Below are 16,912 nucleotides of genomic sequence, written 5' to 3'. Positions count from 1 at the left end.
ATCAAGATTTGTTCTACTACAGAAGGTTTTAATGTAAAGCTTTAGTATTAAAAGGCCTATACCAACATAATGCTTCAAGAATTTTGGTGGGGAGAGGAGTAAAACATGAATTGATATTTTTTAATCTAAGATGTCTGGAGAACTGGCCTTCGCAGGCATGTCTTTACCAGTTGAGAGAATAAACACAGGCATAAAGAGACCTCTAGTGGCTAAACTAAGGTACTTTCTTCTTACCTCTATTTTTTAAACCATTTGTTTGGACACTAGCTGGTAAATTTGTTTAGTGGATTAATAGCAGTTTGCATTTCAGATTATGTTCTAATATTTACTACATCATCCTTATAAATGCAGAATAGATTAAGAGTAACCTTCCTAATTCTGTCATCTGCTAAGGAGGAGATTCTCTCCAAATACCTCCTTGATTTATAGAATTTGGGGAGCCCTTAAAATTTATCTTGAGATTCCTTTGATTCCTGACACCACACAAACTTATTTTGGGGGATAAAACCTAAAAGAACGTCTATTTTTAATGTATATTTTTTCTTCTCACACCCTCTCTTCATATAATTTATAATGTGCTATATGTAGATATCAAGTGCAATAATTTAAACATAGATCCTTCAAATATAGGCAACACATTGCTATATAAAATTAAAGAAAACTGTATGATGCTTTTGGTGTTTTGTTAAACACTAAAAAATAAATCGTTGGTCCCCATTACCTTTTCACCTCTGAAAATCCTGCACATGGACCAGGTCATAGAAATGAAAAACATTTTGTACTGAATTTAACATTTAGCTGAATTAAACATTTTAAATGTCAGCATTAATTTGCTTGACATGCTTTTTCTCACCTTTAAAGCAATAATTTTGAAAACTTTAAGCCAAGACTTTGTAGGATCCAGCAACAGCCAGCATAGTACAGAAAAATCACTTCCTCCCAGGACTTTGTCTTCATACATGTCTGTAAAGCTCATCTCTCACACACTTGCCACTATATAAATAAGTCAACATAACAATAGGTAAAGAGATGCACACACAGAAGTTCCTCTGTTTTAATGCTTGTTCAACAGAGGGAGATACAAACATTAACTCATTCATTCAGGAGCTTCCTCTTAAAAAGTAAGGCACCTTGAAAACATAATGGTCAAAAATAATAACAGTAATAATAAATAACAAAGTTGAGCAGAAAACAAAAGTTCAACATTTTTTTCCTGTTTTTCACAGAAATTTTGTTTTGATGGAAACTTCCTAGGCTACTCTAACCATGACTATTACATGCAGCCTGTGGAGTTTTCATGAGCACATATAAATGGGAACTTGCTCATACTAATCTTGAGAGGTGGGAGAGTGTGCCTAGGCACATTTCTTGAGGGCTTTTGCAAATGTGTAGGATTTGGGGGTGAGGTAGTTTGTGTTTCTAGATCATAAGAAAACTGGGGACTTTTGTGCTCATTTTGTGGCATAGGGGCATGCAGAGGGTCAGAGAATGGAATGGGGGCGGGTAGGGGGAGAGGGTAAGGGGAAACAGACTGGTATAGCAGAGGGCCCTGTAGAGCAGACAACAAGGAGAGGAGCAGCAGTGAGTAGGTGGTCCAGCAGGGTTCAAGACAGGCATAGACTCATAGATTTTGAGGCCAGAAGGGACCATTGTGATCATCTAAGTCTGACCTCTGCACATTGAAGGCCACAGGATGTCACCCACCCACTCCTGTATTAGACCCCTAACCTCTGGCTGAGATACTGAAGTCCTTGAATCTTGATTTAAAGACTTCAAGTTACAGAGAATCCACCTTTTACTCTAGTTCAAACCACCGTGTGAGATGGGCCCCATGCTGCAGAGGAAAAAACCCCATTGTCTCTGCCAATCTGACCCAGGGGAAAATCCCTTCCCGACCCCCAAGAGGGCGATCACTTGGACCATGAGTACATGGGCGAGACTCACCAGCCACACCCCTGGGAATGAATTCTCTGCAGTCCAGTGGGGCTGTGGCAGCCGAGGCCTCTCCCCAGCAGTCAGGGGCAGAGAGCAGGGAAGGAGCACAGTGCAATGGGCTCCAGCACCTGTCAGAGCCAGAGATCTGGGGGGCCCTAGGGCCCCTGCAGCTTGAAGAAGTGTAACCAAAACCTAGCCTCTGTCATAGCCCTGTGAGTGATGTCACACCTGTCTCCACGGTAACAAGCAGTGGCGTCATCCTGACATCACACAGCATCCCCAAGGAAAAGGCAGAGCCTGGAGCCCACAAGCAGCAGGCCCAGGGTCAATGGAGGGAAGGGGGGGGATAGGTCGGAGGAAGGGGAGGGCACATCCGGTCAGGCCCCGCCCCCACTCCGAGCTGTACGCGCCCATTGGTTGGCTCACGACCGGCCCCCTCCTGACTCCTGCGCTAGCGTTGGCTACCTCCGAAGGGGCGGAGGCCGGCTGGGGAACGGAACCATCGAGCGAGGGAGTAGAGCGTCCGTCTGCTTCCGGCCGCGGGGGGCGATGGGAAGGGCCTGGGCGGACTGAGGGAGCTGGAAGGGGGGGCGGAGCCCTGAGAAGGAGGTGAGTGGTCCTGGTAGCCACGGGGGGCCTCGGCCCACGGCTCCCCTAGACCGTCCTCCCGCCAGCCCTTCGGCCCTAGCTCCCTGCGGTCACCTCCGAGCCCGTCATAGGGCTGGGCCCCCTCCCCCTCCTCAGGGGCACCCTCCCGGCACTGGGGTCCCGCAGGCCGGGGCCCCTCGCTGCGCCTGCCAGGGGGGCCAGTCCGCGGGGAGGGGGGCTACAACACAGGAGGGGCCGGACTCCTGGGTTCAGCTCCCAGCCGTGGGGGAGCCGAGCCGGGGGGGAATAGAGCAAAGGGATGGGAAGCAGAAACAGGACTCCTGGGTTCTTTTCCCTAGTTCTGTCAATGAGGCCGTTTAGACCAGTCACTTCTTAGTGTATAAGGTGGGAATCATACTTGTGCTTTGGGATCCTCCCGGGAAAGGTACAAAATGTAGAGCTAAAGGGTTTTGATGTTTGCTGTGCTGAATGCCTGCTCCGCTATGCCTTTGCCAGGGGAAGCTCCCTCACCTTTCCTGTACTTCTGGGAAAGCAGTCAGTGAGCTGTCCAGCAGTATGCATGTTAGTGAGGTGCTGTCAGATTACACTTTCACACTGCACCTTGCTATGGTGACAGCACAGAATGGAAGTAGTCTGTTTAATTCAGTGAAAAGTCTGATCTGCTCTGTCTTGTCCAGGGGCAGCTGAAGATTACAGAAAGCACTGATCTCTTTTCCCACATCTTTGGAGTAGTGGGAAGGTATGGGTATATCTACCATGAATAGAAGGCAATTGTCATCAGTCTTAGCACTGCTCTAATAGTTTAACTTTAGATTCACTCAAACTCTTTCCATGTAAATATTGTTCTTCATCTGCTCTTTTGTATCAGAACATACAACAGATAATTCCAAGGCAACATGGCTTTCTACAGCTGTAACATAGTCCTCGCAATAGCCAGGTCAAGGTAAGAAACAAAGGCTTATTTTTAAATTTTATTTTACTGGTTAAGATTCTTGTTTTGTTCTAGTACTTTTGCATCTTTAGTTCTCTGAAGTATATTCAAATGGTAGCCACTTCTGTGTAAAACATCCCAATAAAGCCCTTGTCTAATAAGGGCCTGATAAAACTGTTGCCATAGTGATAGGTAATTTCTTCAGGTGACTGATGCTTTGTTTTATAGGCATGGTAAGAAGCGTATGCAGCAATTAACTTTTAGTTCAAAACAGGCTTGCTGTTGTAAATGAGGCTATATGAGGTGAAACCAAATGTTTAATCTTAGTTTGAGAGAGAGTTCAGTCTCTTTATATTCCAAGTACGGAATTGATTTTTGTGGTTGGTTAAATGTCAGAATGAAATGGAGGGATTTGATTAGAAAGGCTCTGGTAGTTGTCATAGTACATACTAATGTGAAAAGTCTTATTCTTGTTATACAAGATAAGATTAAAAATCATAATGTAAAACCTCCTTCCCTGGTGTTTTTAACATGCTGTGCCTCTTTGTGATACCAGGGGCATCCCACTGGGGCTATAGATAAAATAAGAGAGTATGAGGACCATTCCAGGAAGTAGCCTGGCTGTGGTGGTGTGATGGGGATAAGGGTTTTGTCTTGTTTTTGTGATTGGGTAAAATTCTTCTGTCATAACCATTAGTAGAATGGTGGCTTATAAGAAATGGTCCGAAATACTGAGTTGCTCCTTCGAGAGGACAGCTCATCAGCTAAAATAATGCAAAAACTTTAAGTGTTTCATCCCCCAGCTAAAATCTGCTCCCACAAACTGAGCAAGTCTTTAAGAAGATTCTGTGTGATGAATTTGAAGTTAAGAACATAAATTCAAATGAAATGGTTAACTTTGGTAATTAACTACAGCAGAGAATTACATGCTTAAAGTAACTAGCTTTTCTTCAAAAACAACAAGCTTCTCTTCAGTTTCAGAGGCCCTCATCATTTTGTGCACTCCAGCTGTTCTCCATATTCCTCATCAGTTGCATTTGTCCAACTAGTGGATTCTCATTTAAACCGAATTTACGTGAAAGACTCTGAAAACCAGCAGTTACTGTACTGCACACAGCTGGCCCCTGGACTATCTCACCTACGAACTACAGCAGTGCGAACACTGCACACCTCTGCTTACTGGCATCAAGAACTCCAAGATAAATCTGAGCTGCACCAAAGAACAATAAACCAGGACACTGAGCATACTAAAACTCTGTCAGACCAAAGCACAGAGAGTGGTGTGGGGAAAAAGTCTTTACGCCAAAGAATTGTAGATGAACTGAAACATTATTACAATGGATTCCACTTGCTTTGGATTGACACAAAGGTCGCTGCCAGGATGGTATGGAGGCTGCTACATGGTCAGGTTCTCACTAGAAGAGAGAGGCGAAGGGTGAGTATGAATTACCTTGCACAGACACATTGGCGCTAATTTGCTAAGCTGATGTGTTGAAAATCTTAAGGTAACCAAAGAAACTGGTCGGTTCGGTTTCCAAACTTTCTTTGAATAGAGGGCAAATATGGACACCTGTTTAAACCTTTCATGTGAATGTAATGCTTGTAAAAGGGTAATAGCTCAACAGCCCAGGAGACTGAAATCCTCTGTGCATTTTCCATAGCTAGAATAACACAAGCAGTGGCAACACAGGCCCCCTGGGTTCTGCCAAGGACCCTCATCCCCATCCTGGGGTGGACTTCTCTGAAATGAGAGGCACATTCAATCTCTGTGGCCCATCAATTTCTGCAAGACTTTGGACAAGGGGGTGCTGTGGTACTTTAAAAGTGGCCACAGTAGTTGTTCAAAGTACACAAATGCAGTCTTAAAAGCACTATTAATGCCTTTGATACAGAGGCCATGTGATAAGTCCTAAATTTAGATACCATGCTGATAATCACCTGGGTTATCTAAATGAATGGTAATACTTGCACTAAGATCGCCTGTAGAAAGCCTTCATTAATTGGGCCCAATAGGTTTTCTTTTGTGCCTGTCAAATGAAAAATAACTCCTTCTATGCCTTTCTGCAGCTACTGAGGACGTGTGCTGATCTCTTCCGGTTGGTTCCCTTCTTGGTGTTCATCATTGTGCCCTTCATGGAGTTCCTGTTACCTGTATTTCTGAAACTCTTTCCTGAAATGTTGCCCTCAACTTTTGAGACGGAATCAAAAAAGGTTTGTGTACCGGGCTGTCGAGAATGCAGACTGCTTCAATAATTCAGATTCCATTAACTAGGATTGTGGATGGTAACTCTAGAAGTATTTTGGGATATCAACTAGCCTGAGCCATACTGCTAGAAGCTGACTAAACAGCATGCCACGATGAATTGTTCTTCAGTACTCATCATGGAGTAGTGAGGCTAAGCAGGTGTAGGAAGATTGTTCTAATTAGTGGCTAGAGCACTCAGGAGACCTGGGTTCAGTTCCTTGCTCAGACTTCTTCTATTACCTTGTCCAAGTCACTTAATCTACCCTGTCTCTGTTTTTTCTTTTTCTTTTTTTTTTAAAAGGGGATCATACTGTGAGGATAAAATCCATGAATGATTGTGAGGCACTCAGATGTTATAATGATTAGGGTCAGGTAAGTGGATAGATGGAAGGGGTCTGCAGCAAGGTTACTTGATAACTGATTGAAGACAGGAGTAGTACAAGAGAACTGAAGGGTTTAACAAGTATTGTGCCCAGAATGGGGTGTCTTTATCTCTCTTTCCTGTCTCCTCTCCCTTCTCCCAATTTCTCTTTCTTCCATCCTTAATAGTTTGGAGGGTCCCCACCCCCCCCTTCCAGTTCAGAGTAATGTTTCAGACTAAATGATCAGCCCTGAAATAGAACCCTTAACTATGTTTGGTTAGATAGCCACAGAAAATGAAGGGTCTGCATAGGATCATTTTAATCAGGTGCCCCTTATCACTCAAAGGTAGAGCCAGTAGATCAAACATGCTGAGTGTGAAGGCAGGAGTTAAATACTGTTAGGTTTTCACTTAACCAAAATGTTGATAGAGCCTTAACTTGGGCCAAAATGCTAGTGTCACATGTGTGGACAGTTTCCATTGACTTTCATGGGGATTTCCCATACTTCCAAAGGCAGAAATTTGTCCTTTACTCTTCAACCAAAACCACTTGAAACCATAAAGGCTAGTTCTGCATGGCACATTAGCCCTATCAACTTCCCAGCCCTCGTCAATATCATACAACTGGGGTATTCTCTGCCCACTACTAGCTCACTTCTTTTGCAGCTGATAATATCTGAAATCTGGGTCACATTTCTTGCTGTAGTGTCTGATACTAACTAATCAAAACGTCTTTGTTACCACATGGGCAACTGTTGATTAGCACCCACAAATGTAAATCAGTTCAGCCTTGCCTCTCTGTGCAACTGGGTCAAACGCTCTTACTCAAAGTGGATTCACACGTGCAGAGCTACAGCAGAGTCTGACGATTGCTCTCCTATTGATCAGTCAGTACATGGCATGCAGAGTGACCTTGTTCACTCTTTATACTCAGTGGCTCCAACCAGAACAAAGCAGACTTTAAAAGAGGGATGCAAACCTATATATATCACCTTTTTGGGGTTTTTTCTCTCTTCACTGATCCATGTTTGATTTCTCTGTATCAAAATCATTTTCCTAGCAATTAGTGAGGCAGAGTGACTGGCAGAATGGGGTTCACGTTACCAGGTTTTGCTGAAATTTCAACACTACTGGTTTATGTGCGAATTGTCCCCTGTCCGTGTGGTCCAGTGCGGTGTGCTTTCTACAATTATGATCAAGCCAATATTAGCGATACTTTAATGGCCTAGTAAATACACTCTTCTAACCTCAAACCATGTGGATTAAAAGCACTGTTTGGATGCAAAAGAAAGTTACAGTAACAATGACACAATCTTTGTTATAACTGAGCTTATTAATATTAACCATAGGATTCTTGGAGGTTTATCATCAGGTCATCCTAGCTCAAAATCTAGGCTTACTCTTGTTTTCACGCACAATATAACAGAACTTATATGTCTATGAAGAATATTCAGTAAAAATACTTGTATTTACAGCATCTGTCTAGTAAGCGGGATTGAAACTGATGCATGTACTTTAGTTATCCAAGCCAAAGTGCCAAGAGTAGTCAGTGGCAATGATGAAAAGTAAGTTAGGTTTTGAGAGGTGCAGGGTAATTAACCAAAGGCCTGCAGTAACAAAAGGAAGGAAATTTATCCCAACCTTCTCTTTCCTGGAGTTCAATCTGAGCCTCTAACTACTTTTTGTTTCCTAAATTAAGGAAGAAAAACAGAAAAAGAAACTAAGCGCCACGTTAGAGCTTGCAAAATTCCTGCAGGAGACTATTACCGAGATGGCCAAAAGGAATAAAGCAAATACGGGAGAGGCTACCAAGCAGTTCTCTTCCTATGTGCAACAGGTACAGCAAATAGTAAAATAAGCTGGAGGGGCTAGGAAAGGTATCTGCAGTCCTGTGTAGCAGGGTGGCACAGTGTGTAGATACAACTTTGAATGGTCTTGTGCCGGGAGATAAGGAAGTATGGGATTTGTATGACACAAAAATCTGCAAAACAAGCTTGCAAACTAGATTAACCGATTATATTCTCACCCACCTTCCTGTATGTGTGAAATGTTTTGTAACCTGTACAGAAACAATCACAATATTGCTGTTAAACCATTCTGTGAACTGTAACTGCACTGGCAAACTTATCTGACAAGCCCAGGATTAGAGAAGCTGCAATTCCTTGATTGCAAGTTTCAGTGGGTGGCGATGGTCTGTTTGTTTTAAAACAAATGGTAAATGGAGAAAGAAAGTTGTTCCTGTCCATCTATCTGTAAGAAAGATGCAGCTGTTGTGCTCACTGTTGAAACTTGAAAGCTGGCAGAGCCTTGCTACCAGGCATGTATAAATGCTGAGGGATATTGGTAAGCTGATTGCCCTTTCGTGGCCACTGCCTTGGGGAAGCCTTGTGAACCTGTGTCCAGATAAGTTACTGTTTTATCTTAATTCTAATTTTAACCAGCAGAAAAACTCTTTACATAGTGAAGTTCTTCAAGTGGCCATTCTCAGAGCACATTAGAAATAGTCTTCTAATTTCAGACCCTAGGTTTGAACAATAGCAGTTTAGTGGCCATCAGCAAAAAGCGCTAAAGTGAAATGATTTGGGGGGGGGGGGGGGGGGGAGTGTTAGAGTGAGGACTGGATTCAGGATGTTTCTGGCTCTGCCAGTGGCTTTTGAGGTACATTCCTATCTGATGCCTTGGCTTTGTTGCACAGGTTCGTCATGCTGGCCACCAGCCCAGCACCCAGGAGATCGTGAGCTTCTCCAAGCTCTTCGAGGATGAGCTGACTCTTGAACACTTAGAACGGCCACAGCTGGTAGCCCTCTGCAAACTGCTCGAACTACAGCCCATTGGCACCAATAACCTACTCCGCTTCCAGCTTTTGATGCAGCTCAGGTCTATAAAAGCAGATGATGAAGTAAGAGACTAAAACAAATAGCACAGATGCAATGTGATCTGATGGTTAATACAGGAGACCTGGGTTCTAGTTCTGATTCTGCAAGTCACTTCCTCTCTCTGAGCTGCAGTTTGCCTATCTGATATTCTAGGTATGCTGGTGCCCACACGAACAGGGAGAGGGGTGATCTTACTATTTGTAAGAGGAGGATTATCCCATGAGAGACTCTAAGGAAGTAGAGTGTTGGCAGTTCAGCCCTCCAGTGCCTTCTATCAGCTCTACCAATGAGTACATCTCAGAGGAGACTCTCTTGCTGTTAAGAATTAAGAAGGTGGTCTCCTAGGATCTCAGTAGCCTGTAGCAATGAATGATTGCAGAGCCCCATCTCTTATACTACTTCAATTTTATCATACTTAGTTCTATAGAAATGGCCCAAAGTTTCTATTACGTAACTAGCAATCTGAATTCAGAGTGCACTGATGCCAAACTCATTCCTGTTGCTGTCCGAGCTTGGGAGCATGAGAAATGAAGAAATCTGCACTACCATGAGACTCGAATGAAGGATCTGGAGGCTTTTTGTTAATTAGTTATGTCACAGCATAATTTCTAAGTGACTCCTGGCTCCCTTTGACTTAAGCATATGTAACTATAGGTCCATTTTTACAAATAAAGGCCCAATCCTGAAAATCCTTATGCATGTGAGTTACTTTACCCTGGGAGTGGTTGCATTACAGTTCAGTAGGGCCACACACAAGAGTGCAGTTACTTATGTGTAAGTGTTTGGAGGATCACGCCCAAGGTTATCCCTCGCCTTTAGCTGTGTTCGGCATGCAGCTAGGCAGTCAGACACGGGATGTCTGCTGAATCCCAGTTTTGGAATCAGTAGGTTTTCCTTTGTTTATTCTCTACTCCCCTCCAATGCAAGCAGGCATCTCTTTGATGGCTCAGTGGTTTGAGCATTGGCCTGCTAAACCCAGGGTTGTGAGTTCAATCCTTGAGGGGGCCACTTAGAGGGATCTGGGGCAAAATCAGTACTTGGTCCTGCTAGCGAAGGCAGGGGGCCGGACTTGATGACCTTTCGGGGTCCCTTCCAGTTCTAAGAGAGAGGCATAATTCCATATAATTAAATAATTAATAAACTAGGGTTTGGGCTTCTGGAGGCCTGGATGTGAATGTTCCTTTTCCTTTCAGATGATTGCTAAGGAAGGTGTTAATGGGCTAAGTGTATCCGAACTGCAGAGTGCATGCAGGGCCAGAGGAATGCGATCACTGGGTCTCACAGAGGAACAGCTGAAAGAACAACTCAATCAGGCAAGTAGGGCCTTGCCTGCTTCTAAAAATTGGAACATTGCAGCCAGAGTTTATATTTTACTTAAGGGGACCATGTCAGATGTTCAGTCTTCAAATAAACTGGTTTTGACAGATGGTTGGCCTTGCCCTGAAGATTCATGCCACTGCTTTGTTATTGATCCTCATTTGCATAACTGAACTGTAAAACACAAAACATAACACTTATGGCTAAGGCCCAGTTGAAAAAGATGGTGGCTGATAAGCGCCAAGTGCAAATACCTGTCAGGAACAGGACACAGGAACCCAGGGGATTACTTAAACCACCTGAGCAGCAAAGGCCTTGTCTATTTAAAAGAGGGCAGTGCTGGAATGGGGCAGATAATGAGACATTGTAACTTGTCTGTATAGGGATTCACAGATTTCAAGGTGAGCAGGGACCATTTGTGATCTGACCTCCTACAAAACACAGACCAGAGACTGTCCCCAAAATAATTCCTAGAGCAGATCTCTTAGAAAAATATCTGATCTTGATTTTAAAATTGCCAGTATTGGTGGCAGCTATTCACATGTGGCACTCCCCTCCTCCTATCCCTGGGACTCCGTATTGGGGCCTTATTCTGCTTGGGGTCAGGGCCACCGTTGCTGCAGGTGCTGTGTTTTGGATAAAACATAATGTAGAAGCTTGAACACTTAATTTTCCTATGGCAGTCTTTCAAAAGTAGGGATGTTAACACCAGTCTTGCAGTCAACTTCTAGAAAGGTAGACTAGTTACTTACATAGACTTTCTCTCCAGCTTCAGCTGGATGCAGGAGTCTTCACTGCCCTTTGAAACTGTTTATTGCTACTGTGAGCTCGTAAATAGCTGTTGCCTTTCACCTCTAGAGGTAGGTGACTTGAACCTCTATTAGCTTAATCTGTCATATGCTCTAGAGTCCTTCAGGATGAAAGGTGCTCTACAATGCTAGAGAATTCTCCTCTGTGAATTGGTGTTTAAACAGTTGATTTCTGAACCAATTCTAAATAACCCTCTTTTCCCTCCTCTCCCCCATATTCTACAGTGGCTAGATCTACATCTAAAGGAGAATGTTCCTCCTTCTCTGCTGCTGCTTTCTCGCGCCTTGTACTTGATAGACGTGAAGCCGAAACCGATTCAGTTGTCGCAGAATGAGGTGAGTGGGCTGAATAGCAGTTAGCCTGAGGACATGGTCCCATTGAACAAAACAAGATCTCTCATGAGGATCACAAATGAAGGATTCAGTTACTCACCACGCCTCAGTCACACATAGCGCATGTCTTGCCATACAGTCTACTAGACACCCATCTAAACCAGCGGGCTTACCATGATGACTAGTTGGTGCCAGCTTGGTGTCCTCAAGCCAAATGGGACGTTTCCCAGCTGCCTTTTGTAGAGACAATGTATCTGAATTTTTATGGCGGTCTTAGCTTCCAGCATGCTGACTAGTTTACTAACAGATGAACAAACTCTGATTGTGGTAAAACATCTAATGTTTTTAGGGCTCCCCTCCCAAATGAAAGACTTGGGGGAGCAGCTTAGATACTAGAAACAATAGTAATTGCACCGTCACTTTAGAAAATGCATGTATGAATAGCACTTACAAGCCCCAGGAATGGACCCAGACCCCATTCTGCTAGGTGCTCTATAAACCCAGAACAAAAATAAGAGTCCTGCCGCAAAGAGATGACAAGGTAAGTATAAAAGAGGAGACAACGGATGAATGCAGACAGGCTGATGGGCGGGGCATAGGGAAACAATGAGACAATATTGGTCAGCCTGATAGGCAGTGGTCTCAGCACAGCAGCAGTCTAGCCGTTTTTAGTAGTCCAGTACTTCCTCCAATGGCATGTTACATTCATAGACTTGATTTGGGGTTTAATATAACTTGCAAGCTGCCAAACATGTTTTGATCTTTGAGGTGAAAATACCTGCATGGTGTATTTGAAGTGTCTAAATAACTGACTAGGGTCCTGATTTGCAAAGGTGCTGAGCACTCTCTGCTTCAGTTGACTTCAAGTGGAGTTGAGGAGTACTTAGTATCACTGAAAATCTATCCAGGGACTTAATCTTCCTATATCAGTACAGTTCCTGGCATGCTTTAGGTGCTCCTGCAGTATAAATAATTGTGTGAGGCATATATCCATTATGCAAATTGGACAGATTTCTACCCAGACAGATGTGTCAAATGCGTAGGTGAGTTTTTTTTCGCTTGCATTTTTCTTAATAATGTTCTAATTGTTCTTGAAAAGCAGACTTGGATTGAGATTGAACCTGAACAATGGAAGACACATGATGCTAAATAACTAATTTTTTGCCCAGGTACTTACTTGCCTGGAGTCTCCTCATAGTTTCATAAAATATGAACAGCAATTTTGACCTGTTTATTTTTTTCCTTAGGTTCGGGTTAGTGACGCTGCAGAAACACCAGTTCTTGAACTTAAAGAAACCTTAGTGGATTCTGCACCCATTGTGCAAGGAAGAAAGGTTAGAAAAGACTCATTTGTAAAGAGTCATCAGATTTATATGAAATGCTGCAGGTTTGGAAAGTATGAGTGTGAACATACCTTAGCAAAGTATGGAAGCAGGTGGCCTTTTAGTCTGGCATCCTTACCTAGTATCTCTGAATAGTGCACTGGAATAGAAACTCTTGGGATAGGCAAGTTTTTCTGTCTGTCACACTGTTGCAACATCAGTGCTTCTTTTGCCAAGGAAGGAGAGGATGTTGAAAAGGCAGAGGAAGCTGCAATAGCATCACTTCTTGCACAAGTGCTGGAAACACTGACTGTTCAAAACAAAATCACCACCAACTTCCGGCAGGAGAGCACTTGTGAGATCCTTAGTTATTCAAACTCTTTTTCTGTAAACTAGACAGTCACATGCTGCTATTTCTGCTCACATTTCACCTGTGAGAGGATGGTTAAATTCTGAATCACATTATAAGCTCCTCCCCAGGAGATGTTTCCTGAGGGTGTTAACCACAAGAATTGGAAGAGTTGGGGGCAGATTAGCATGTGAAACTCTGCATGCAGCCAGGCAAGCCAGTTCAGGGAGGTCTGATCACCAAAGTTGCAATGAGTGGCTTAGTGTGATACAAAGGCTCAAATAGCAGTAATAACTGAAGTTCAGAAAGGAAAAGCTTAAGTTTAAAAACTAGAAAGATTTCCTAATAGATACTGGCTGTGGAATAGTCTCCCAAATGAAGAAATGGAATCCCCAGCATCTAACATTAAAAAGTGCATCGCAGGGAAGTGGCCTATCTGGGGCCCAAGTAAACCTTTTCCATGCTCTGATATGATTCTGTGATTGTTAAAACATCTTTTATATTTTTCTCTTGAAGGGAGAAGAATTTATATCACAGCCATCGGAGATGTTACCAATCCCTGGAGTATCTGTCAAGCCTCCTCCAGGAGAGGTGAGCTCTGAGGCAGACCTAGGCCAGGTTTTGTGGGTTTGTTTAACTAAGGAAGTTCTAGACTGAGCTTGCCCTCTTCCTTGCTCATTCTTTCTACAATGGGCAATCCATGCACCCTTGACTTCTATCTAGCTGTCTGAATATGGGATTAGGAACCTAACTTTAGGCACCCAAGTTTGTTAATTTTGGTCTGAGTTTTTTCATTAAAGGAAAAATAATGTTCTTTAGCCTAACTGGAGAAATCTGCTGGTCTTGTTTCAAACACATGGTGTTTTAATAGGTAAACACAAGCAGTCTGCCAAAACCACTCTTTTTTCCCACATCAATAATTACTAATGGATGTGGGTTCATTTAATGGAAGATGTAGCTCAACACCTTAAACTGCTTTGAAAATCTTAGTCTTTATTGAATGTTAATGAACACATTTGGACTGCTATTGGTTTTTGTTTTGTTTTTTTAAGCCTATAATTTTCTCTTACCCCAGACCAAAATGCAGGCATCTCAGAGCAGCAAGGCCAGTGCCAATGGAGTCTAGCCCTGCGCCAGCAAGGACCATGGATCAAGGGCACCGACAGAGGAAGACTCCATTCCTCTGTACCTCGTCTCACCCAACGACTGGGTGAGCAGTCTGTTGGCAGGCTCCCTCCCACACCAAGGCTTTCAGCTGTCCCCGGGGGGCTCAATCAATTCCAGATTGTTTTATTAGCAGCGAGGCCATATAAAGGACACATCCCATTTAAAATCCCCTCTATAAATTAAGTTATATTGTAAATATGTAAATACGTCTATTAAAATGCTCTAAGCTGTAACTTATCCGATGGCTATGTGTCCTACAGTTTAGATTTGTGCTCTTTAGTAAGGCAGCATTTTATTTTTATGAAGGGCTGGAGAGCAGACATGGGCTGGGTTTGGTGCTTCAGTCAAAATATCCCTCATCTACACTGTGGAACCCTGTGCAGGAGCTTTGCCATGCAGGCAGGGCTTGGCTTGACTGCTGAAGCAATTTGTATAGACCACAAGCCCTTGATTATCATGGTAATCTCCATTTGTTAGCTAATATCTTGTGATCAGAATGGCTCATCTTGCAGTTACAATTAAACTAATATCAGTTGCTGTCAGGTTTTCACTGAGGAGAATAAACAGTGTGCTGGAAGAGACTGCAGGCCTTCCCTCTTGTATCTTCAGTGGGGAGAGGGCATCCTCCATTGCATGCTGTACCTACTTTCTACCCACAGTTGGCGGCAGCAGCATGGAGTCTGCCAGGATCCCAAACACTATTCTCGCACCAATTTGCAAACATGCCTTTTACATGGCAATATCTTGCTAGGGAATGTGCAGAATGGCAATGACCTGAACTTTCAAATTAAATTGTTTAGTTGTTTTAAAATCAAGTCTGAGATTAGACTTGTCTTTTAAAATCTAATCATCTGATTCTTAAAACTACCCAATAACGAGTACTGGTGCAATACTTTTTAAAAAACAATTCTTTGTATATTTCAGTGGTAACTATCTTCCTGGTAGACTGTACAGGAAGAGATTGAAAAGTGGGGGTTTTTTTAATGATTTAATTTTGGCCTCCTGTACCTGTAAATGTTTGAAATTTGCTTATTTTATGGATATATTGAACCTGGATATTTCTGATTACTGTAAAATTAAAAGGACGTGGATGCTGAGTGGAATGTGACTCCTTGTGTGAGTCAGCCTGAATCATTAGAACCATCACCTGGCTAAAGCACCAATCAGCTCAGTTAGGCATTATCCACATGTTACAGTTCATTACGCCAGGGTCTTTTTTGTAAAGCAGAACCAACTCGGGGGGCATATTACAATTGTACTGTATTCTTGGTTAGTAAACGCCATGTACCTGGCTGATACAAATCTCTGCTTTGCTAATGCAAGTGTGGTATGAAGATGAACAGCTGTGGTGTCTTGCTAGCGGTAGCAGAAGACCAGTATAATTCCAATAAATGCCCTGCTGCTCCAGCATCAACCTCTCCTTTGGTTATTTTAGTAAGGATATCTGGCTGATGGTGGTCATTGCACTTTGTTAGACAAGGGCAGAGGAATCTTTAGCTGCTTGCTTGTTCACCTTGCGGATTGCTTGTGTCTTTGATAATGAGAACTGGCAACGATCATTTGAACTGGAGATACCCACACTACATCTGCAAAAAAATTCCCTCCACAAAAACTAAACAATTGGCTGTTTCTCCTTTCTTCCCCTTATCACTCCCAAGGCATAGTAGGTGGGCTCAAGTCACTAAAATAGTTGTGGTGTTGGTCATCCTGAAGTCAGTGTACATAGCAGTGAAAGAGGGCAGGTGATTTCTGTAGTGGGGGCAGAATGTGATAATTGGATCTAATGTTCTCTTTCCAACTTTCTCAAATTCAGACTTGTAGTACAACAGGAAGAAGCTCTGTTCCAAACAAACCAGCAAGCCTGACAAAACCATGGTTACGGGGGGGCGGGGGGAATCAATGAATTAATAAGGTAAACAACTCCATGCCACTCAATGGCTTGTTCCCTAAATAAGCAGCAAGGCAAGGGGGGAAGGGGTTGTGCTGTCGTGGGGACAGGCATTGGAATGATGGCATCTGATGGATCCTGTTCCTGATGAATGATCTGCCAAGACATGGGGGGAGACCCTGCTCTAGTAAGTTAATGCTGAGTCTCCTGTGCACAGCACTGCACTCTAGGCACTGAACATAGCATAATGGTAGTTTTGGTGGAATGCAATTTTCTGGGAGAAGCTACTTTTCACAGATCAGAGAACATGGGGATAATCGACTTGCATGATTGCTCCCTGTTGTTGGAGGATATAACCGCTATATATCGGGGGTGGGGAGAGGAGATTGGCTAAACTCAAGCAAACCTTTGGTAATGTCACCTAAGTTACAGATCTTAGATCTGCTCACAAATGGTATTACACAGTAGCAGCAGCCCAATAGTAAACACAGTGAGATGAGTAATGTAGCTAATGCTAATATAATTTCAGTGAGCTGAACTCCATCTGCTGGTAGTCAATACACAGAGCAATTATATTACTATTGATAATTTCTTCCAGCTCTGCTATGCTGCCTGAAACCCCCCCTTGCCCACGATCAATAGCTTACATCACTATTATCAAGGAACATGTGCCTTCCAGCGTGATGCTGAAAGGGACCATGTAGTAATTAGGCCATACATGAGTTGCACAAAACAATCATGATCAATGTTTCTGCAGTCTCCAGGCTGGA

General features: G+C 43.2%; 1 protein-coding gene across 2 annotated transcripts; it reads left to right on the top strand.

Moving 5' to 3' along the window:
* The first annotated feature begins 2,481 nt into the window (after positions 1 to 2,481).
* Positions 2,482 to 15,664, top strand: LETM2 (leucine zipper and EF-hand containing transmembrane protein 2). Of its 2 annotated transcripts, none has more exons than XM_054020129.1 (11): positions 2,482 to 2,544; positions 3,413 to 3,487; positions 4,451 to 4,910; positions 5,543 to 5,686; positions 7,781 to 7,918; positions 8,777 to 8,980; positions 10,151 to 10,270; positions 11,309 to 11,419; positions 12,664 to 12,750; positions 13,604 to 13,678; positions 14,163 to 15,664. In XM_054020129.1, exons 2-11 carry the CDS (start codon positions 3,441 to 3,443, stop codon positions 14,211 to 14,213), a joined length of 1,437 nt encoding a protein of 478 aa, XP_053876104.1. In that variant the 5' UTR covers positions 2,482 to 2,544; positions 3,413 to 3,440; the 3' UTR covers positions 14,214 to 15,664. The 2 variants fall into 2 exon arrangements, with proteins under 2 accessions (XP_053876104.1, XP_053876103.1); XM_054020128.1 differs by lacking the exon at positions 2,482 to 2,544 and adding an exon at positions 2,560 to 3,283.
* The last annotated feature ends 1,248 nt before the right edge of the window (positions 15,665 to 16,912 follow it).

This window comes from Malaclemys terrapin, chromosome 2, assembly GCF_027887155.1.
Source record: "Malaclemys terrapin pileata isolate rMalTer1 chromosome 2, rMalTer1.hap1, whole genome shotgun sequence".
NCBI classification, from domain to species: domain Eukaryota; kingdom Metazoa; phylum Chordata; order Testudines; family Emydidae; genus Malaclemys; species Malaclemys terrapin.
Note: the sequence above shows the minus strand (reverse complement) of the source record. Positions and strands in the feature narration are given on the sequence as shown.

Coding starts and splice junctions, on each gene's coding strand:
- LETM2 (XM_054020129.1), top strand. CDS start 3,441: ATGGCTTTCTACAGCTGTAACATAGTCCTCGCAATAGCCAGGTCAAG. Junction 4,911..5,542: donor CTAGAAGAGAGAGGCGAAGG/GTGAGTATGAAT, acceptor GCCTTTCTGCAG/CTACTGAGGACGTGTGCTGA. Junction 12,751..13,603: donor CCATTGTGCAAGGAAGAAAG/GTTAGAAAAGAC, acceptor TTTCTCTTGAAG/GGAGAAGAATTTATATCACA.